General features: G+C 40.3%; 1 protein-coding gene across 1 annotated transcript; it reads left to right on the top strand.

Annotated features, from left to right (window-relative positions):
- Positions 1-75: 75 nt before the first annotated feature.
- On the top strand, positions 76-24,458 carry LOC144607054 (RNA-binding E3 ubiquitin-protein ligase MEX3C-like). The gene is made up of 2 exons (XM_078423624.1): positions 76-247; positions 22,592-24,458. Exons 1-2 carry the CDS (start codon positions 94-96, stop codon positions 23,851-23,853), a joined length of 1,416 nt encoding a protein of 471 aa, XP_078279750.1. The 5' UTR covers positions 76-93; the 3' UTR covers positions 23,854-24,458.

Below are 24,458 nucleotides of genomic sequence, written 5' to 3'. Positions count from 1 at the left end.
GAGGACGAGGAGGAGGAGGAGGAGGAGGAGGAGGAGGAGGAGGAGGAGGTGGTCGAGGTGGTGGTGGACGAGATGGTGGAGGGTGAGGGCGGCATGAACGGGCTGCCGCACTCGGCCGCCTCGCTCTTCCAGCCGCCGCCGCTGTTCGCCGTGCCCGGGGACCCCGGGCGCAGGAAGAGCGTCAACATGACCGAGTGTGTGCCGGTGCCCAGCTCCGAGCATGTGGCCGAGATCGTGGGACGGCAAGGTAAACGAGGAAGCGTTGCGTTTCCCCCTTCTATTCGATAAAACAAAAAAGTTTTTTCCTCCCCCCTTCTGTTCTTCAAAAGAAATTCAAACCAAACCTGCGTTCATCAATTAAAATCCATTCCAGTCATCAAACAATGTAGTGAAGCAAGCAATACAACCAGAATGAAATGCTTTCTAACCATTGGCAGTATTATGTCTATCTATAATTGGGACAGGGAGTATAGAAGTATCCTTTTGTTTTAAAGTAAATGCAGTATTTAAAGTAATTGTTTTAAAAATAATTACATCGTTCAAACCTTGGAGTGATTATTTTGCAACAGGAGTTGACAGATTGTGATAAGGCATCCCACATCATTGGAAGATGTTGATATTCTAGTTTGTGTAGCTGTTGGGTTATTGCAGTTGTTGTGGGTGGGGTGGAGCGAGAGGGCAAAAATAGCTTAGTTGTACATAACATAAATGGGTGAAATGTTGTGCTTGAGACGGGCTACATTGTTTTAATAATTATATCCCCATTTGACATGTCACTTTCTTTACTCTTTCAATATATTAACAAAAAACCGTTTAACTAAAATACTCAGGAAAATAGTTTACTTGGAAATGGATAGTTGCCTGATTCCTTTGTATACCTACACACAAACACGCACTGAATGGATGCTCGGAATCCAGCCGAGTATGCCAATGATTATCATGTAACATTGAACTGAAAATGTCCTTTAAATTCTCGTTTTTCTTGTATAATGGTAATAGGACAAAATAGAAAGTCCTCGTGTTGCATTTCATGGTGCTAATAATTTCATTTTTCAGTTAATTCAAGCAAATTCTTTGGCGTTTCATTGTTCCCTTTGTTAAGGAATCAAACCATGCTCTGATTTATATGCTGACATCATAGGCTGTAGGGGTTTGGTCTAGGAGTCTGGGTTTGATTTTTGCTTTTGTTTCCAGAACACCAAATAATACCATATTTGAAATGCATTTCATTCCAAAATTTTGCAATATGGAAAGATTAACCTGAATTTAAACAACACCTTGATTTATGTCCTTCGGATGTTCATGTGTTTTAACCAAAAGCAGTATCATTCAGAGCAAAGGATCCTATTGGAATTCATATTCATTGTTGAATATTTCAAATGTACATGTATTCAATTGTACTTGAATACCACTTCAATGTGATATTTTAGTTTGTAGAAACAAATCAAGCTCATTTGTTACTGTGGGTTTATTAAAATTTTAAGCTTTATTTTAATAATTTTTTCATTTTTCTTACAATGTGGACACCCAAACTAATTTTACAGGAAATATTTATTTCAGCAAAAGTACTTGCCGCTTTGTATTTCTGCTAAGGAATGATGCTCCTGTGGTCATTTTTGATCTGATTTTTGTCTCGATACAAGCCATTTTAACTGCACATTAGTTTTAAAAGACTGAAGACTCTTAGAAACGTCATTTCTATATATTCAATTTTGAGCGCTGTGTAATTGGTTACTTTTATACTTTCTTTTCTCTCTGTATCATTTAAATGTATGCGGGAATAAGCGTGTCGCATAAATGTGGTCTGATTTTCATTGTTAAGCTTGGACTCTGAGTGGCTGTGGATTGTTTGATTGTGGAGTCATTTCCTAAGAGAGACAGACCCCTGAAGGATCAGTTTTCCATTTTCAGTATATATGCCAATTAAACACACTTGATGTAGATGAAACACGTATTCAGCACATTGATTTCCAGCACCCATGTTTTTGCCTTGTCCTATCTGAGTTCTATGTCACTTTGGACATTGCTTGAACAGCATTATTTTTCACCATCAACCGGCCTTGAATAAAACTCGGTGGCATCCTCTCAGGTCATACATCTCTGAGCATTTGGGCTGTGGCATGGCCTTAATTTTTTTAATTTCAAAAGTAAACTTTATTTAGAATAAAATAAAATGAAAGCTGCAAAAGCTCTTCATACATTCTAAATTTCAATGCATTCAATGGTGTTATAATCAGTAGTGTTTGCACCCATCGTTGAACAAAGCAAGTGCCCCCTCTTTCCTTGTTTGACGGACTTTGCTCCTCAGTATCCAGCAGTCGACGGACCCCAGACTCTGGTCTCCTGCTGCCCCTCTCCCTCCTGCCCCCTCCACAGGGCCTTGGTGTTGGCTGCACTGAATTGGCCAGGCCTGCAGAGATGTAGCTGACATCATATTCAACGGTTTAGAAAAGAGCTGACACATGTCCATAATATATCACTTTCTGAGACTATTTGTCAATACCATAGGGTACTATTCAAATAAAACTGCACATTTTCTGGGAAGTCGTATATAAAAAGTACTTACACTATTTATTTCTCTCCGTCCCTACACTACCGCACATCCTCCCCCTTTTTCCAGGCCATGTGTGTTCCTGTTATTTGCTAATACTTTTTTTAACCTTCCAGATTGTTACATTTTATTGAATAGCAACTTCAGCTAGCAATTGTTTGGCTTTGAGTCAACAAGGTCAGGAATGGGTCTGAGCAAGCACTTGCAGTCAGTGATAGTGTTATTATTACAGTATTGCAATCTAGTGGACTGCAGTTGATTTCTAAGCAAAAGGAGCCTTGGGAAAAGGAGAGAGTGTGCCAGTTGGCGCTTTGATACCACAAGACTTTATGATATTATTGCTGGTTTATGAAACTTTAAAAAAAACTATCCACTTGTGTAATGTACTGCTGAGCAGAGTATAGTTTTGAGCATCCTAATTACAGCTGCACTTGATTCTACATTTGCATGATATTTCAAATCTTTTTTTAAATGTGAGTTACGTGCAACAGAGAGGGAAATGACCACAAATGTTTTTATTAAATAGTTCTGGTTTCTCTTTTAGTTTTACTTTTCTTCCTCTGAAAGAGATCTTTTTCAAGATATTCCAAGAAAATGAACCTGTTCATATGGAACTTAGTGAGTTGATATCAGAAGACATTTTATGAGAGGGGAGAATGATAATTGATTTTGTTTTGCCCAATTGCCTGCAAACCTGCATTTTCTATCACTGTTCAGTGATCAACGATAACGAGGCATTTTCTACCTGTTTTCATTTTCTTGTAGTCCTCAGATGTTGCTCAGAGTAGTCCGAGTATTCCTACTGTCCCTACATAAGGGAAAGGTTAACGCAAGGCCCTATTCAGTAGGTTCACATCCAGATTGAGCAGTAATCTATCTATATACTAAAACTCTCGTTTGTTCGCTTGTTCCTGAACTACAGCCAAAACGGTACAGGATAGCGCAACAATTTTAGGCTCACCATCATCCCGTGGTCCAATGGAAAAAGTTTCATTGAAATCGGTCTTTTATTTTTAAAGTTATTCACATTTTTAAGTTTTTTAAAAAGCGCATGGGCTCTGTTGATCTGGTACTTACGTAAAATGGCCGCCGCATCTGCGCGTGTGCAGAATAAACGCGTCCGCGCCTGCAGTTGGGGCCCGTTGAGCAGCCCTCGGCCATCTGTCTCTTGGGGGCGGGAGAGCTAGGCCTGGTGCCGGGGGAAGCAGCCTGGGCCTGGACATGACCAGATAACCATGAGCCTCGGCCAAGGGTAAAGGCGGCAGCAGCAGCGGCGGTGAGGCTGGGCGTTGGTGGAGGCCTGGGCCTGGCGCTGGGCCTGCCCTCGGCTCCCCCGTCCCCCCCTCCTCTCCCCGGCCGGCTCAGCGCCTTCCCCACGCCGCCCAGAGTCCAGCGGCCCAGCAACAGTGGGTGAGCCGCCGCCGTCTACCACTGAACATCCCCGCACCGGGTCAGGATAGGTCTCTTCCCTCTCCCCCACCCCTGCTCCACCAATGGTGGCCTCCCGGGCCGGGAGGCGGGTTGCTCCTGGGAGGGTGGGGGAGGGACGGGGGTGGAGTGGGGGAGGAGAGGGTGCTGTACCAATGCAGGAGAGTGAACCCTCGGGAGGGGGGGGGGGGGGAGACACCATTGTGCTGGTACTGCACCAATGCTAAATTGGTTTGGGCCCAACGCGTCCACTTGGTCTAGTTATTTGTTAAAATTATAGCGTTGACTACTGCAACAAGAGTGGAAAGTGACTATCAGATTTAAATGTATTTACCACATGTTGTCTAGTTGTTTGCTATTAAATTGAACAGCAGTAACCACAAAGGATGGAGCACTAACTTAGTGTTTCGCTTTATATTGAACTTTACTGTGTTTTGGGGAAATAGAAGGTCAACAGCAAGTAACCCAGTCTAGAGAAGGGTCTTGACCTAAAACGTCACCTATCCATGGTCCAGAAATGCTGCCTGACCCGCTGAGTTACTCCAGCACTTTGTCCTTTTAAGCAAGTATCCAAAAGTTGTAAATGAAATGAACAGGTTCAGTGATGCAGCAGTTATCTAAGTTTCCTCTCTGTTCCAGGAGGTCAGGTTAGGCAACAGATAAATGAACCGTAGGATTGTTGATGGATATGTCAGAGAGAATAAATTGCAGTTAGGGGGAAATATAGAATGGGACTAAGGGGGCTGCTCTGTTGTAAACCAGCATGGACCCCAGGCTGTGATAAGTGCGCTACTCTTAAAGTACAGGCTCTATGTTGCGATATTGACAAGCAATAATATTGAAAACTGAAGTTAAAGCTTGCTTTAAAAATAAATCAGATTGGCTAATCATTAGCATGTGAATGAACAACTTGGACCATGTCTACAACAAATGACATTTTTCCTAAAATTGACAGTAAACATGTTTTAAGGAGTTTCTGTTGGTTCATTGCCACTGGATTGGAGCACACAGGCTGTTTAAGTTACCGATATATATGTACTGACTTTGCAGAAGATCTTAATGTTTTGAGGTTCAGCTACTGTGTTCAGAGATCCTTGGATTAATTGTGCCAAAATAATGTATTAGAATAGTTCTAAATGACATGGTGGGATTGTTTCCAACTTAATCTGAGCAAAGTTGATGAGTTCCCACTTGGGTTTTGGGTGATTGTACATTTAAGGTTTGAGCATAACGTGAAACAGAATTATGTGCTCACAATGAATGAATTGATAATCACACTTGTACATAATGCGTGGGTCACTGGTGCAGTAAATGCAAAAGGTCGAGAGTTCTTATCTTAAACTGATCTTAAGATGCATTTATTGAGGCTAAGTTCACTGTACAGGCGTCTTTTACATCTGATTTTGTTTCCTAACATTCTATATTATAAAAGCCTTCCATTTTCTGGTGTGCTGTTATTGAATTTTAAGGATGTGATCATGTTGCAATTTAATGCAATTTTTGGCACAGTTTTCCAATAACAAAATTTGTAATGGATGACATTACAATATTGTTTTTATTTGTTTAAAGTGGGTGTCTTGGCAATGCTTGTATATGTCAATATAGTTTATTTTACTTTTCAGATGGTTTGGAGCAAAATCATTTTTTAGGAAGCTTGATTTGTATATGGTGAGGGGGGACCTTTTGCAGTCATTCAAATTAACAAGCAGGTCTGTGTTCCTAATTCTACTTTGATTGTTGCCGTATACAATAATTGGTCATAAAGTTAAAAATATTGCCGCATGTTTAAGGGGAAGTGGTTCTGAGTTTTATTTTGGCTATTTGCTATTTCTTCTAATGTTCCAGGTTGTCATAAATGTTCATTTAACCTCTCCGTTAACTTGCCCACGACTTTAGCTTTGACAATACAAGCTCTCTATTTGCACCCTTGGTGTTTAACTCCAGCTCTTGTGCTCATTCAATGTCCAGGCACAGATTTAATTAGCAACGGCTTAAGTTAACACTATTTTACTTGATTTAACTTGATTTAACAAATGCCATGCTCCTCCGATTGGCAATTTTCATTCAACATTATGCTCTAATTTGAATAGGAAAGGTTCAAAGGGATATGGGCCACGCACCTGCAAATGGGACTAGCTTAGATGGATGGGTCAGCATGGATGATTTGGGCCAAAGGGCTGCATGCTGTATGACTCTTATGTATGACCCTATATCCTTTCATATTTCACAAACCTTTTCATATTCCTTCAATGTCTTGATTGATTTTCTTCCCTAAAACTGATTTCTGTACAGATGTTTCCTAATCTGAGGTTAACTTTATTGACGTCTCACTTTACAAAAAGTTGTCAACTTATTAATATGTGCCATCTTCTTTATAAATAGGTAAGTTGTAAGACAAAATGTGATCTTCAATTTTCTATGTTGAGGGGGGGGGGGGGGGGGGGGGTGTTGGGGGGAGGGAGATGGGAGTTTTGAAGGAATTTGTATATTCCAGTTTTTGAAATTAAGTATTGGCATATTTTAGTTTTCTGGTCATTTGAAATTTCACCAGTTTGGGTGCTTTTTCATGATAATTTTAGGGGGCGGTATTTAACTTTTCGCATTTGGAATGGGTATTTCTGCTTGCTCTTGCTGTGCCTTTTTTTAAATCATGTTTCGGCCTCAACCCTGTGTATCCCATCTTCATTTGTTTAGGTTTTTTTTTGTCATGTACTGCAGTAGCGTGCGCAGTTTTTGTTTGCATGCTATCCATTCAAATCAGATACTATAGATGAATATAATCAAGCCAACAGGTAGAAAGAGTAGGATGATGGTATCTTATGAAAGTAGATCCTCCTCTAGAACCCGCATGCAAAGAATCTCCACATTCTGGCGCCATCTTGGCGATGGTACACCCATCTTGGAGATTGGCCATCTTCTGCTATTGATTGCATTCGTCAGTCCTTCTAATGTACTCCCCTTTTTCATGTGTTCTGTTCTGTGGTTAAGTAATGACCGTTCAGTTCTTGCTGTTACAACTACTTTATCAAAAAATTACCATCTTTTGTCACTCTGCTCCAATGCTGTCTTTTCTTTCAATGACACCTAATTTGAACTTGAAGTATTTTAAAAACATTATAGCTACCAGAAAAATGCCAAATTATTATAGATCTGTGTACTACAGTAAGTCAGACTGTAATTAGGTTTATATGTTGTAAGATGTATAGCAACCAAAAGGCAATATTCAGATTAAAATAATAAAATCAATGTTTTTTTGTCAAGTTATGAAAAAGTTATGGAACAGTAGCTTTCAGCAATGTGTGGCTAAAAGTGTACTTAATGTAAGATGACATTTTAAAACGTACTATCATCTGCCTGAATTTGGCCAGTAACTGGCTGATAATCCTGATATTCAGGACACTCGGGCAATTGCAGAAGCTGGTTCTGCTGATCAAGCTCCAACGACACTTGCCCGTTGTGCACTGGCCATTGCCTGGACTAGGAACTTGCTGAGATTTTTTGCAGTGAGATTGGAATCTGCTCTTGGTCCTACGTCAGGATAAATCTAGTACCAGACCCATGAGCCCATTCAATGCAGCGGCTGTTGCAATCCTTTAGGAAGAAAGTGATAGTTAAATTATATACATTTAAAATTATTTGTGTTAGCTTTACTGTTCTTAAGTTTTCAATTTTTTAAATTTTAATGTTCGTTTTCAATAGTTTTAAATGTTTCTGAATGTAAAGAGCCCTGAGAAACATTGAAAAAACTTTTCTTGCATTGATAAATAACAAAGCTGGAGCTTTAGTTTCTAACAGCTGTTTCCAGTGGAGTTTTATAGACAGGATTGTTCTGGTCCACATCATTCAAGGCCCTGCAGAACATTTTCCACCAGCAAAAGTGGTCATGCTTGTTTGGAGCAGGGGAGATTGTGATAGAGGGAGCTGTCGAGGAAACTAGCCTATTTAAATGAGACTGACTTAGAAAACCTGACCCAGTGATCTCTTTTGGCTCAAAAACCTGGATGTAATTTCATTAACGGCCAGTCTCTTTACAAGTTTTGTGGAAAATAAATTTGTGCAAGATGACATACAGACAGTATCATATCACTGAAAATATTGTCAATTATAAACAGGAATAGTCTTAAAATACAACTTGTTCCTTTTACTATTTTGTTGTATCTTTTTATGGTTAAATTTGTAGGAGATAAGAGTGGAGTTAATTTTGAGGAAGTTAAGATTAGTTTTGGGGAGAAATAAAGCAGATAGAAAATATCTAAAATAAATCAGGAAACTATATTCCACTAAACAAAACAAACATAATAAATAAACATGATTAAAGAGAAAAAGGAGCATTTGCAGTTTAGAAAATATTGTGCAAAAAGCATACAGTTGGAGATAGGACTACAATGTACAGTCAAGATAAATTTGCAGTCGGTCTAGTGAAGTGGGAAAGGTATTACGTTTTTTTTAGCTTAAGTATTTCATAGAGAGATCAATCATGTGGATATGACATCAATAGATGAAATTAGAAATGATATAACCACATTTAAAATAATATTATATCGAACCTGAGATTAAATTACTGTTTTATATGGATTACCTCCACACATCTTTTTTAAAAATCTTGGGATGAGACAGCCCATTGCCCATTAAATAGTATGGAAATGCTGAGGAAAACCTGTATCAGTCAGCTCCTGACAAACAATTCCCGATGCTGCAAATATGAAATAAAACTGAAAATGCTTAAAAATAATCACATGGTCTGACAGCATCTGCAGAAAATGAATTATTTAATGTTTCGGGTGGATAACCTTTTATCAGGTAAGCAGGGCAGTAGCTGGCTGATTAAACCAGTCCTCCCGAGCATACTGAAAGCCTACTTCTGTGTGATCACTCATACAACAATCAACATCCAGAAGTGGCATCCTGACATGCATTGCATGACATGTGCCACTGCTTATGTCTGATATATTCTCTCTCTAATCCATCAGATTTATAAGAAGACCCTGGAATGAAAAATGTCTTTATCATCCATATTAATATTATTTTCCATTGAAATTGCTATGTGTACAGCATATACTCCAAATTTTGTTCTCATTAGCTGAATCAAACAATAATATTGTGTAATCGGTGTTAATGCTGGTACATTTTTGGAGAAGAGTTTGGAAAATGAAAAGATTGATGATGTATCAGTCTGTGGTCAGTGGTGTAAAATACCAAAATGCATAACTTAACATGACACATTCATTTAGCAATACTGATATCCCTGGCTATACATACCAAAATATAAAGTAACCTAATGAATTTGTGTGCGTTATATTTATTGTTGGAGTTAAAATGTGCAGTTGAATTAAGTGCTTTATTGATATGTTTATTTGCATTAAAGGATTAGTTGAATTCTGTAAAATAACTTTTGCATTCAGGGGAAATTTTTGATTAAGTTGAGAGATTATATAATGCTGCAGATTAAGTGTACATTGAACTATAGTTACATATTTTCCTGCCAAAGAAAGTTAATTGTTTTGGGATTCTTTTCTCACCCATCTGACTCCCAACTCGTTTAACTGGAAAGGTGCTTTAGTAATTAGTAGTGAATGTTCTATTTCTAAAATCATGAATATTTGAAATTGTAAGGCCACATTAAAATGCGTAATATACATGTTTATGTAGTAAACTAGTAAAAGGAGGGCACCAGCTTCATGAAGCCAACAAATGGATGGCATCTGCAGCATAGCTTTAATTATCTAAAAAAATGTTGTCTTTAGATTTAAGTTTAGAACATAGAACAGCACAGGAGTGGGCCCTTCCGCCTACAATAATTGTGCCGAGCATTATGCCAAGTTAAACTGAGCTCATCTGCACGTGCATGGTTCATATTCCTCTATTTCTTGCACTTCCATGTGCCTATCCAAAAGCCTCTTAAATATCACTATCTTATCAACTGCTGCCTTCACAGCCCCTGCTACACATTCTCTCTAATGCTGTTTACACCACATTTATGCATTTGAGGCAAAAGTACTGTTTTGGACAGTGGAGGCACAAAATTAGCAATACCCTTTGGATGATTGGCATTTTAAATATTACATCTATTAAATGTATTTTGTTTTAATTTTGATCTGATACTTTATGATAGGTCTTTGGTTTCTCTTTTCATAGAAACTATCTGTCGTCAGTTTTTCTACCATTTTCTGCTCTTTTTATTTCCAGCATCTAGCTTTCTACTTTATAATTTGTCTGCTTTGAAAAAAGGAAAGCAATAAGATTTGAATCTTCCTACTTACTAGAAAAGGGTGAACCCGTTGGACTCAAACCCCTCCTGCTTTGGTCTAGTACTCCCCCTCCCACTCACCCACTCCATCCCCCCTCAACCCCCCTTATTTTTAAAGCATTTTCAAGCTCATGATAATGTTTCGTGATGTTCAATGAAGACTGAATACAGTACATATTAGTTCAATTATGTGTAGTATTAGGGTGATTATTCAATGAAACCAAAGAGCGATCTGACATGGCCTACTATAGAAAACGAGTGTTCCTGACTTACGGGAAAAATTAGCTTGTGCATGATACTCAGGAATGGGACGTGTAACATAACCCAGGGACTGCCTCTACTATCGTTTAAATTGTAGATGGCATTTATTTTATGGGCCATATATTTTGCAGATTAAAATCGTTTGAAGTAATGGATCCTGGTTAATTCTCTCTCGTGTGATTTTGGAATCATCTTGATGTTAGCTAATTGCATTCATTGAGTGTTTTCTTCGTATGAACTGCATTAAATTAAGTTTAAATTTTTTGTTAAACTTAAACATTTATTGGCCCACTTCCGATCCCTGATAAATTCCCTTTAATTTTTTCACCATTAATTATAATGAGTAACTTATAGTGACCAAAAGCCTGCTAGCACTTTGGGATATGAAACGAAATTGAAGCACTCGGGTAAAATCCAAGTGGCCAGTGAGAGAATATGCAATGTCTGCATAGTGCCTGAGGTCAGGATTGAGCCCAGGACCATGAAGCTGTAAGGAAGCAGCACTCGATGCTACTTTGATGACTGGAAGTAGTGAATAATATTTCTGCTTAGAAGAAGAGACGTGCACAGAATGAGGTCGTAATGAAGAGGATACAGAAGGAACTGCAGATGCTGTAATCTTGCATAAAACACTGGAGTAACTGAGTAACTCAGTGGGTCAGGCAGCACCTCTGGAGGACAGTGGATGGGTGATGTTTCAGGTCAGGGCCCTTCAAGTCGTAATAAAAATGGGTACAGGAAAGGTTCAGGATATCTGTAGATTTCTTTTGAAACTTGATCGCCTTTACATATTCATTATCATGATGACCAAAATGATGAGTTTTAAGTGGCATTTGATATGCTTTGAACAGCGTTTTGGGACATCTAACACATATTAGGACACACCAGTCTGAAGAAAGGTCTCGACCCGAAACGTCACCCATTCCTCCTCTCCCGAGATGCTGCCTGACCTGCTGAGTTACTCCAGCATTTAGTGAATAAACATATTAGGACAGTCTTGATGAACCAGAACTACAGGTTAGGCCGGGAGATGCAGTCGATCTCATCCTCGTCAGGATATTTATTCGCAAAATGCTGGAGTAACTCAGCAGGTCAGGCAGCATCTCAGGAGAGAAGGAATGGGTGACGTTTTGGGTCGAGACCCTTCTTCAACCTCATCAGGACGCCTGTGGCCCCTCCTCCGATCGACGGGTCGAATATGTCTCCAGCTGCCAGGGACCGGGCGGGAACTTCGGCTGACGGAAAACGGCGAATTGATTCCCATAGCTGACACCCGAGGCTGACTTCGCTGTCCAGAACCTAGGCAGACCATTTTGGTACCGTTCGACTCTTGGAGCCGTGCAACAGGTGTGCCCGTCCTACCCGATTTTTGGCAGATTCTGCAAATCTTGGGTCTGCCCCGTTGTCCTGCTGGGAAAGCAGTGCCTGTGGCCCGCATGCAGGCAGCTGCCGATCCGAACCTCCAAGGACAACTCGTTAACCGGCACCCGGGCTGTGCTGTGCAAGAAATGCAAGTTTCGATGTAAATTTAATACACGTTTAATGTGTGTTTTATTTGCATTTCTAGCAGTCGATGGTGATTTAGAGAGACAGAAGGTATATAATTGGAGGGTCGGAGTTGTGGTATTGTATCATTATTACGTGACCTCTATTGGTCCGGCAAAATGGGTAATACGGCTGTGTAATCAAGTGTGTTGGAAAATAGGTGGTGGACTTGTATTTGTTTCTCTGGAGATTTCCATGCTAATGATTACAAGAATCCATCTGTTTGGATTTAAAAGCTTTATGTGATGGTAAAGGTTCTAACACCTGTGGCATTAAAGTATAAATTCTGGTTTTGGGTTGGTTGATGTTGGGAAGGAGTGGAATCTAATGAATAATGAAAATTAGCTACACCAAAACCAAATGCTTAATAAGACATGACAATTTACTGTTCTAATTTCATTTGGTTTGCATAAAGACCTTGCTAATAAATTACTTGAATCATTTCATTTCAAATCTGTGCATTTATTTATAATCCATGGTTCCATATTGACAGAAATGTACAAAATTATTTTTTAGGTTTTGAACCCTAAAACCACACAGACTTTTAATGGCCACTGTGAACTGAAGCTGCGAACAAAAAATTGTTTATATTTAATAGTTTCTTGGTTTAAAATGTGAACTGATTATGTGAGTTTACTCCAAGTACCCTAGTATAAATTACTCATTACAATTTCTTACCCTCGAGAAACAATAATTTAATGGAATAATTCATTATCACAATTATTTATTTATAAAGTAAGAGGAGAAATGTACTTGTATTCTGGTTTTTCAGACCAAATGCAGAATAGGCATTGAACTGCTTTAATTTTTGCTTTTGAATCATGTACAGTGCCCTCCACAATGTTTGGGGCAAAGACCCATTTATTTATTTGCCACTGTACTCCACAATTTGAGATTTTTAAAGAAAAATCGCATGTGGTTAAAGTGCACAATGTCAGATTTATTAAAGGGTATTTTTTATACATTTTGGTTTCACCTTGTAGATATTGCAGCAGTGTTCATACACAGTCCCCCATTTCAGGGCACTATAATATTTGGGACACATGGCTTCACAGATGTTTGTAATTGTTTTTAAGGCTGAGATGATTAAACAAAGGGTGCAATTGGAATGGAAGAGGGATTAGAATGAAGGAGGTAGTGAGAATGTTGGAATTGGATTATTGGAGAAGTCAGAAGCGGCAGTACAACTTCTGTATTGGGGCAAGAGCTATAGAATACTGAATAAGAAGCAGTATTTTTTAAAATATGTTTGCAAGAGCAGCATTATTAATTTAGGAATCAGACTGACATAGACCAACTAGACCTTTAGGGCAAGATAACCGGTGGAATAAATTAAGGCAATAATTTAAAGACTGGGTAAAAGCAGAAGTATAGTTGAATTTTGTTATAGTGGTGCCCATTTGAGTTTAGACTGAGGTAAGCTAGCAAGGAAAGTTGTTGAATCAAAAATGTCAATGAAAGTTGGAGGATATTGACATTGGGCCTGATGTAAATTTGAACTTCAGAAAGTTGGAGACCATGCTAATATTTGGACTGATTTATCCCGATTGAAATGGTTTGGAAACCTCAGCCCACTGTGGTTATTTGCCCTTTTGCGATTGAAATGGCATTTAATCAAACTGCTGGAACGAGGCAAAATCCAAGTGCCACAGCAATAGGTGTATATTTAGTTAGATGTAAGGGAAAACTGTCGAAGTTAGAGTAATGCTTACTTCGAGAGGAGCTGTAACATAGAGGAGACGTTAGGGCAGGTGAATGGAGTGATTAAAAAAAGTCAATGGTGGCAAATAAAAAGTAATGGTGGCAATGATGATCGCAAATAATGTAAACCTTGTGACATTGACCAAGCAGGTTGGAGGATTCCACATAAGCATAAATCGGGCGGCGCGGTGGCGCAGCGGTAGAGTTGCTGCCTTACAGCGAATGCAGCGCCGGAGACTCAGGTTCGATCCTGACTACGGGTGCCGTCTGTACGGAGTTTGTACATTCTCCCCGTGACCTGCGTGGGTTTTCTCCGAGATCTTCGGTTTCCTCCCACACTCCAAAGACGTACAGGTATGTAGGTTAATTGGCTGGGCAAATGTTAATTTTTTAAAAAAATTGTCCCTAGTGGGTGTGGGATAGTGTTAGTGTGCGGGGATCGCTGGGCGGTGCGGACCCGGTGGGCCGAAGGACCTGTTTCCGCGTTGTATCTCTAAATCTAAATCTTTTTTAAAAATAAAATTGTATTGTTGCAAGATTGTATGGTGATACAAATTGGAATGGAAGGATAGTTTAGAAATTCAGTGTATTAATTTGCCAATGTTTGAATTAGGCTTTACTTTACACCAGGGGTTACCAAATTATGGCCCGCGGGCAACATCCGGCCCGCCAAGAGATTTTAACGCGTTCCTTGCTGCAGCTCGGCTTCCCCCGTCTTCTCCCATCATCGCGTCTCCGGTTCCCTTCCGGCACTCCCCGTTCCTGTGCTCCTCGCTCCTCCAGGCTCGGCGCCCCTGCTCCATGCCTCGCTTCTGGCGGCTCTTCGCCCCCTCGAAGCTCCTGCTGGCCCTCCAGCCCTTCTCGCTCGCCATCTCCGTCAGCCACGCTCCGTTTCCACTTGGCCGGCGCTGAACAACTCGAGGCTGGGGCTGGCCCTCGCCCTTGGCTCCCAGCGCCCAGAGCAGCTTTCGCTGCTGCTCGGCCTCCGCTGCCGATCGGCCTCTCCCAGGCTCCCTCCTCCTCTTCGAGCTTGACACTCTGCTTCTCCTCTTCCACCACCTCCTTCAAGACTGTCGAACACAGCTCCCTGGGTCCTTCGCCCTCAGACCCCGGCAGGTCACCGACCTCCAGCGCTCGCTGCTTCTGCCACTGCAGACTCTCCAGACCCCTCGGCTCGGGTTCTTTCTGCTGCTCCTCTCCCAGCTCACTCATCCCCGTCCTTTCCTCCTCCTCTTCTCCCCCCGGTCGGCGGCCCCCTGCTTCTTGACCTTGCTCTCCTGCCTCCCTTCCCGGTTGCGTTTCCCCTTCTCCCGCCGGCTGGCCAGACTTCTTCCCAGCTGCTTCTTGCGCCCGCGGGCTTTGCAGCCCTTCTCCCGGTTCCTCTACCAGCTTTCCCCCCATTTTTTACAGCACAAAAATTTACCATTTTGGCGGGGTTTTTTTCAAGGTAAGAACTTGCATGTTGCATGTGTTACTAGTGTATGACGGAAGCTGCCATGTACTCCAGATGGCTTGAACTTCTTCCATTCGTTTTACTTAAGTTTATTTTTGAGTTCATTCAATTTATAAAACTAACATTTCTTTATTTTTTCCTACGGCCCGCAAAAATGTATAAATTTCGCAAATATATAATGCGAAAGTTTGGAGGCCCCTGCTTTACACATTAGAGATACAGTGTGGAAACAGGACCTTTGGTCCACTGAGTCCACACTGATCAGCGATCACCGTACACTAGCACTATCCTACACAGTAGGGACAATTTTACCAAAGCGAAGACATATAAATCGATGCGTCTTTGCTGTGTGGCAGGAAACCAGAGCATCGGGTGAAATTCCAGTTGATCACAGGGAGAGCGTACAAACTCCATACAGACAGCACCAGTAGTCAGGATCGAGCCTGGGTTTCAGCAACTCTACTGTTGCGCCACTGTGCCGCTCAGTTGCATCGAACAAATACAATTCATATCCAAAATGCTGTACAGTCTCTCACATACTTTGGAAGTGCACTATTGTTATGGCAAATGTATACGGCAAAAGATGCCAAACAGCAGTGAGATATTGACCAGATAATCCAGGTGAAAGGAGGGTGGTAAACTGTTTGTGTACCACATGTTTCATGCATTTGGGTACCATGTGTTCTGATTTGGCAGTGGTAGTGTAGACATAGGTGAACATGCAACCATTTTGGCTATCTCTGACAAAAAGTACAGTAATGAGCAGTATGTTGAATATTGTACGTTGAAACATCTCCCAAAATGCTTTGCAAAGCAATCTAAAATTCAGTTTCTTGTGGTTAAGTCCACAGCAGAATATTATTAATCATGTTTGCTCTTAGTGTTGATCTAATTTAGTTTTTGAAATTATGATTTTGCATTAATGAAGTTAAAGAACCCCTCTTGGGTTGGAGTTCTATACTTTGAGACAGCGCAAGGACCTACACATTATAATTTATGTTACTTTGAAATGTATTTTTCCTTTGGCTTTCTTTTGACAGACATCTCAAGTATGTAGCCAAAATACCATGCTTATTTTGTTTTGCCTATGAAAGCTTTTGTTTTAAAGATTCAGAGGTGTAGTAAATTCGGAATGAGCATCTACATTATTGGTTGAGTACCTCTTGCATTGAATCATACAAACGTGATGGCCCAAGTTTCCTCGTCTTTGATTCAGTTGATCTCGGGCAAGTCTGTAATGGGTGTCTAAATTGCTATCAATGCCTGTGAGTAGGAGAATCATTTCCTACTGGTGTTTTCCCCTCGGGTCATGACTAGTAATCTTTGTAGAAAGATATTGGGAAAGTAATTTCACTTTTTTTTAAAAACCCAGTCATTTGGTTGCACCTAAATGAGGTACCAGAATGAGTCAAAAGCACCTTCACGTGCTAATTCAAAACTGTTGGTTATTTAATGCAGTGCCAAAAATGTGGGCAATTTGTCTTTATTTCACCCTAGTACTGTTTTAATTGGTCTGATTGCTCAGAACTAAGGAAGCCTCCCTTATTATGAGATGTATTGAATGATTGATTTAAGTGTAGGTGTATGAGATTCTAATGATTTTGAAATCTTAACAAGCCAGATCTGATTTTAGCAATGTAATATTGTTGCATTACAGTAGAAAATATTGCTAACTGTGGGTTATATATTGGTTCAGGTATGAGGCAATTATTGGGTGATGGGAGGTTAAAATAGGATATGGTTGACCAACCATAAAGAAATATGTAATGAAGGCCGAAAGGAATGGCACAAGCTGGAGATAGAAATTTGCATATGCATTTGAGTCCATGAAAATGTACATGTGCATAAATATGGCGGGCAAAAGAGGCAATGGTTTTGTATGCAGTACAATTCCACAAACAGCAGTGAATAACGTCGTTCAGCTTGGTTTGTGAAGAAATGTTGCCCAGAACACAGAGACAACTGATATTGTGGGATCTTTAAGTCAGAGTTATTATGGAAAGGGTGTCTTAGTTTAACATATTGTCTAATGAATAGCATCTAGACAGTGAGGAGCTTCATTAACAGTGCATGAGAACGTGAATCGTGAGCATTAGAACACAAACAGCATTGAAGTGGAATTTGACTCCATAATTTTCACTTGACGTATTATGGTACTAATCTGGCTTAAGTGATTCTTAATCAAATTGATCATTGCAAATCTGTATTTTAAAGGGCAAGTAGTCCCACTGCACAAAATTGGCATAATTTGACATTGTTACCACTAGGTGGGTGGCTTGCGTTGCAACTTTATTTAACGCATTTGTAGAAGAGTGCAATTAAATATATATTAGAAGCTGCATATTTGACTTGCCAATTTAAAGTGCTCCATTCTTGCCATTGATATCTCTCAACTTGATCGTCATGAATTCCTCAAGTATGATGGATGAAGACTTTGTAAGAACCATATTCCTCATTATACAATTTTGCCTGTTGCTTTCCAATTTAAAGTCAGTGAAATAGTGACGAATATACACACCTAGTTAATTTTAGACTTTAGAGATATAGCATGGAAAATGGACCTTCGGCACACCAAGTCTGCTCAGACCAGCAATCACCCCCTGCACTATAGCACTATCCTACACATTAGGGGTAATTTACACTTTACAGAAGCCAATTAACATACAAACATGTACATCTTTGGATTGTGAGAGGAAACAGGAGCACCCAGACAAAACCCATGTGGCCACTGGGAGACAGCAAACAACACCTGTAATCAGGATGGTGAACTCGGGTCTCTGGCGCGGTAAGGCATGAACTCTGCCACAGTGACGCCCCTATATTTTATTCATGTGCAGGTGGTTATGGTTATTCATTGCTTTCACTATTAGAAAATAATATGAAATATGTTGTAAGCAGCTTAGATCCTGTAATCAGTTATGCTTTGGAATTTCTAATAGTTAGAAACATAGTAAACAGGTGCAGGAGTAGGCCAGTCAAGCCTGCACCCCGCCATTCAACATGATCATGGCTGATCATCTAAAATCCTGCTTTTTCCCCATATCCCTTGATTCCTGTAGCCCTAAGAGCTAAATCTAAGTTGCCATTATTGTGAGTCTGCGCCTTAATTATACAACTGAGTGAGAGAATGCATCACTGAAACAAGACCTATCCCCCATCTCAGAGGAGCAAAACGGTTTTAATGAAGGGCTATCAACCCAATGTTATCTTATTTTCTGTCATTGGTGCTGCCTGACCTGATAACTTAAAGTATTTTGTTTCATATTTCCAGTATCTGGAGTTTCTTTTGCTTTTTCACAGCCACTTGTAATATAAATTAAAATGAATAAGAGTAGACTCCCTTTTCTACTCCAAAATTTGGGAAGCAGGGCAAGAGCAGCAATATTTGATTAAAACACCCCAAGTTTAATTCATTTTAATGCTGTTTTAAAATTAATGCATGAGGTTTGGCGAATCCTTTTATAATAGATACTTTCATACCTGAGGGATAACTTTTCACACAGAGAGGTGTATGAACGAGCTGCCGAGAAAGTAGTTGAGGCAGGTAGTATCGCAACGCTTGAAGAAACATCTGGACAGTTACGTGGATAGGACAGGTTTAGAAGGATATATCGGCCAAACCATGCAGGTGGGACTAGTGTGGATGGGACATGTTGGTCGATGTGGGCAGTTTGGGCCTACGGGCCTGTCACTGTATGACTGTCTCTATGGCCTGTATTGGCTCAGAGACTAGGAAGATCGTAAACCAATTGTACAGCTGAGGCTGCATGGTATTTCATGGCTGTGATAGGGCATCAGATTGATCTCATTCCACTGCTCTTTCTCCATAGCCTTCTAAATCCTTTTCTTCAACTTTTTGTTGATACACTTTTTTGGATTGAGCCAGGCAACTTTCAAATTTGTTTCAGTAACCCCATATCAGGTGTTTTATTGTCATATGTCTAAGATAGAACACTGAAATTCATTCTTGTTATCACTATCACTTTATTATTATTATTATCACTATCATTTTTGTTTTTCCATGGATGGAACATAGCCATGTCACGAGCCTAGTCAGGCTGCAACAAGGATCTGGATTAAATGAATTAGGATCTCAGCAAAATTACAGATTAAATATTTATTGAATGAAACAAATTTGAATTATAAAGCTCATATTAGTAATGGTGACAGAATTGCCAGAGTTTTTGTAAAAAAATTACAAATCATCAATTCCACCAATGTCTATGTGTGAGGGAAGTGTATGCTGTGCTTTACCTGGTTTGGCATATGTCCCCTGACCTTCAGTCATGAGTTCAAGTAAAATAAATCAGATATTTTTTATGCAAAGCGAATTAAGAATAAAATTGGCCTGTCCATCAACCTCTGCACCTTTTACATCAGATGAGGGTTGTTGGCGGCCATTCATCTCAGTCCTAGAACTTGACTATGGAATTCTGAAGAAGGGTCTGTACCTGAAATGTCACCCATTCCTTCTCTCCAGAGATGCTGCCTGTCCCGCTGAGTTACTTCAGCTTTTTGTGTCTATGGAATTCTTAAGAACAGGATTCTGGTCAGAAACCAATTTCAGCTGTTGCACGGTGATCCTTTTTCTCTATTCTCTAAAATGATCGGTGCCCAAAAAACCTCATCTAAATACATAATACTGGGGGATGTTTAACATCTCAAAAATATTTGACTATGTACATACTCCTCGATTCATGAAATGCAAGACATGGGCCGCATTTGGTTTCAGGCTAAGAAGTGTCAAGCAAAACTCTTGCTGTGACAGAGCCGAGCAATAGCTCAACAGAAAAGCTTGACCTCATTCATTGGCATCTTCACTGAATTCTAGAGATCACCGTTGATTAGCAACCCAGCAAGAATATCCATCAAAATACGGTGGCTAATGAGTAGATATTCTACTGCAATCATACCAAGTGTAAATGAATACTTCCCAATTGCTTGAATGACATGTAAAGCAACTTGGTGCCTTTTGGACAAAACGGCCAACTTGATCTGCATGTAGAGATACAGGAGGCTACAGATGCTGGAATCTTGAGTATAAAACAACGAGTTGGAGGAACTCTGCGGATCAGTGGAGGGAAATGGATGGACAACGTCTCAGGTCAGGAACATTCCAGAGATGGAAGGTCCTAATCTGGAAAGTCATCTGTCCATTTCCCTCCACAGATGCTGCTTGACCCACTGAGTTCCTCCAGCATTTTGTTTTTGATCTGCATCTAATCTACCATCTTGAATCCTTTCTGCCACTTACAGAGACCCACGGTAGTAATTGCAACAACTTATCAGACTTGCCTTTGCAGTACCGCCTGAAGAAATGACCTTGAACCCATATGTACAAAAATAAACAATGCCATGGGAATAGTGGGGCGAATCTTGCTGGAGTTGGGGATCTTTGTAAATTTCACCTGTACTTGTATTGTTGAATGCAAATGTCTGAATATTAGCGTGATGGACAGTGCCATAAATGTGAACTTCCACTGCTGGAATCAGGTCTGCAGGAGGGGCCCAGTCTTAGTGTGATTTCCCAGCATTCTTTCAGGGTATGAACACTTGAATCCTGTTCCTTGTCAGATTTTAAATCCCATTGCTTAATTTGATTCTAGGCCTGTGGATTATGAGGCAAAGAGATGGTGAATAATTTTTTTCAAAATCATTTAAAATATTAAAGTGTAACTTTTAAGCGTTCAAATGTTTTAACGTTCAAAAACTTGTAATTAATCATTTGCTTCCATTTGAATGGTATTTAGAGATTGAATGTCTAACATCACGCAATGAAAATTTATCCCTTGTTTAACAAGGGTCAATAAACAATAGACAATAGGTGCAGGAGTAGGCCATTCGGCCCTTCGAGCCAGCACCGCCATTCAATGTGATCATGGCTGATCACTCTCAATCAATACCCCGTTCCTGCCTTCTCCCCATACCTCCTGACTCCGCTATCGTCACAACTCTCTGACTGAAAAAGTTTTTCCTCATCTCCGTTCTAAATGGCCTACCCCTTATTCTTAAACTGGCCCCTAGTTCTGGACTCCCCCAACATTGAGAACATGTTTCCTGCCTCTAACGTGTCCAACCCCTTAATAATCTTATACGTTTCGATAAGATCCCCTCTCATCCTTCTAAATTCCAGTGTATACAAGCCTAGTCGCTCCAGTCTTTCAACATATGACAGTCCCGCCATTCCGGGAATTAACCTAGTAAACCTACGCTGCACGTCCTCAATAGCAAGAATATCCTTCCTCAAATTTGGAGACCAAAACTGCACACAGTGCTCCTGGTGCAGTCTCACTAGGGCCCTGTACAACTGCAGAAGGACCTCTTTGCTCCTCATCACATCAAATGTTGTTAGGCCTGCAGCGATGGTCCCATCCAGTGTATGAATAACAAAAGATGCATTGATCACCTTTTATGTTTCTTGAAGTATTCATCCGTGTCTTTGTTACCTCCCAATTCAATTCCTTTTTTCCTGTTATGCAACCATGTTAGATATGGTTTTAATTCCTCACTGAAGCCACTTTTCCACTTCTTTTCCCCCGCTCCCCCTTTAAGGCATTGCCTAAAACTGATAGAACCTTTGATCTGAAAAAAGTTAATGCCATTTCTCTCTCAACAGATGCTGAGTGCTTCCAACATTTTTTTATTTCTCCCAAAACAACAAATTCAGCCAAACCTTTTCCCTTTGATCCCATGGGAGGATAATAACTAAAGTTGTCACCAGGCAGTAAAATTACAAGTGATGATGTTTGCACACAAGCAAATAGTTTTTTCTCACCATATGTATTTGAATCATTACAAAAATCAGAACTATTTAGTGTAAAGAATGAGGTTTTGCAGCATTGAGCGGTCGGGTGTAACTGAATCTTCTGGGCCAGGGCACCCAGCCACTCTGACCTTGCGTGGTGTAATACATTTCTCAAGTAAATGTAGAAAAGCCTGTGTTTGAAGTGTGTGAAAACTTAATTGAATGTTAATCGTAGTATTTGTAAACTTGCCTCTGACTTCTCTGTGTATGGTTTCAAGCAATTGTTTCTTCCACAATCTTTGGGCAGTTTAATCCCATTGGAAGAGTTCCATCTCTGTTTAATATCAAAAAGCAAGTGGCAGACTGAAGTTTTGTCCATTCCTTTTAAAAATTAAATCAAGTTTACAGGCTATTGGAAATACTGTAAACAATTTGTATAATATAATATTTATTTAGTTCATTATAGTTGAACAAATCCTTGGACTTCCACCATTACGAGGCAATAATATGTTTGTTTCTAATAATCCATTATCATGGAAATAGCAAATAATTGAAAAAATTGTTTTCCAAACCATGGTATTACACCAACATTGACCTATTTAATGCATTTTGATAGAGAACTTTAAAATATATCTAATTGCAATTTTCTTTTCTTCATAGGTTGCAAAATTAAGGCTCTTCGCGCAAAGACAAACACGTACATAAAAACTCCTGTTCGAGGTGAAGAACCTGTATTTATTGTCACTGGGAGAAAGGAAGACGTAGCCATGGCCAAAAGGGAAATTCTTTCAGCAGCAGAACACTTCTCAATGATCCGAGCATCTCGCAACAAAACAAATGGGTTGGCAGGAACTGTAGCAGGATCTCCTAACCTGCCAGGACAGACGACAATCCAGGTGCGTGTGCCTTATCGTGTGGTGGGGCTTGTGGTAGGACCCAAAGGAGCTACCATAAAACGAATCCAGCAAACAACTCATACATACATAGTCACCCCAAGCCGTGACAAAGAGCCAGTCTTTGAGGTTACGGGCATGCCAGAAAATGTGGATCGAGCCAGAGAGGAAATTGAGGCTCATATTTCAATGAGAACTGGAGTGCTTATCGACTTAACTGCAGACAATGACTTTCACTCTAATGGAACAGATGTGAGTTTAGATGGCATCAGCACTACCGGGAGCCTGTGGTCCAAGGCCCCCAACCCAGCCCGCAGACCTGCTCCTAGCTTTCGGAATGACAGCCTAAGCTCTTTGGGAAGTACTTCCACTGATTCTTATTACAGCAACAGATTAGCAGATACCAGTCCAACAAGTCCATTCAGTACAGGTAGTGGTGGCTTTACGTTTGGGGAATCACTTACTTCTGTCAATGCAGATGAGCGTGATGTGGGCTTGGAGTACCCGGCCATTGATTGTCTGAGTGGTCCTCACAGCATGATATGGTCTCCATTCGAGCACGGCAATCCTATTCAAGCCTTTAATGGTGGTGCAACTATCCAGAGACGCACCAACAGCATTGGTGGTTCCTCCACTCTTTGTGTGTCGCCCACCATTTCTGACGTTAGTGCCCTCGACCATCCACTGGCTAGGCGTGTGCAGAGCGACCCTTTGGCTAATTTAGCATGGCTACCTAACCAGACATCCCTGTCTGCCTTTTCTAACAGCCCAGGCTATTCATCGTCTTCACTTCCTGGGAGTACCTCAGCAACATCTGGCTCTCCCACAGACTCAAGTGGTTCCGAAAGCAGGCAGAAAAACAACCGTGACTGTGTAGTTTGCCGTGAGAGCGAAGTGATTGCAGCACTTGTTCCTTGTGGTCACAATTACTTTTGCATGGAGTGTGCCAACCGCATCTGTGAGAAAAACGAGCCCAAGTGCCCTGTCTGCCAAAAACCAGCATCACAGGCCATCCGTATATTTTCTTAGCGGCTTCGTGTCCTAGCAAGTACTGCAGGCAACACCAGGAACAGAATAACCGCTGTACAATATACCCCAGACAAACCTTATTTTATTTCGACTGGAAGACTATATTTCCTAGAGGAGATGTTTACAAATTAGCTTTAATTTTAACCCAGTCATCATTGGCAATTTTGGAATAAGTTAGATATTGTTGAGCAGTTGTAACCACGTGCTGAGAGTGTGTACTGCTTGTCAAAGTTACTATGACAGTATTCAGTTAGATTTAAATAAAGGAAAGGTCCGCCGCACTTTGCAGATATGAGTTTTTAAAATTTCTACCTAGCATTTTATTTTTTAATGCATAGATTATATCTTGTACACATAGCTGAGAAAAGCCAAGTGGTTGTATGTTTTATAACACCAGAGTTTAATTGTGACCCTACCAGTACAGATGACTAAATATCCAAGTTTTATCATTTGTTTACCTCTTACTATGTATATGTAGGGAATTTATAGGACTGAAAATGTACTTTATTTGAATAAATTTTAAAAACTAAATATATTTTATTTTAAGATAATGGACCTTTAACCTTACATGGCTAAAGTACTGATATATATTTGCTGAACTGACT

The sequence above is a fragment of the Rhinoraja longicauda genome, chromosome 28 (assembly GCF_053455715.1).
Source record: "Rhinoraja longicauda isolate Sanriku21f chromosome 28, sRhiLon1.1, whole genome shotgun sequence".
Taxonomy (NCBI): domain Eukaryota; kingdom Metazoa; phylum Chordata; class Chondrichthyes; order Rajiformes; family Arhynchobatidae; genus Rhinoraja; species Rhinoraja longicauda.
Note: the sequence above shows the minus strand (reverse complement) of the source record. Positions and strands in the feature narration are given on the sequence as shown.

Excerpts from the sequence above, each read along its gene's own strand:
- LOC144607054 (XM_078423624.1), top strand. The coding sequence starts at position 94 with ATGAACGGGCTGCCGCACTCGGCCGCCTCGCTCTTCCAGCCGCCGCCG. Across the intron at positions 248-22,591 it reads CGAGATCGTGGGACGGCAAG|GTTGCAAAATTAAGGCTCTT; the intron begins GTAAACGAGGAA and ends TTTTCTTCATAG.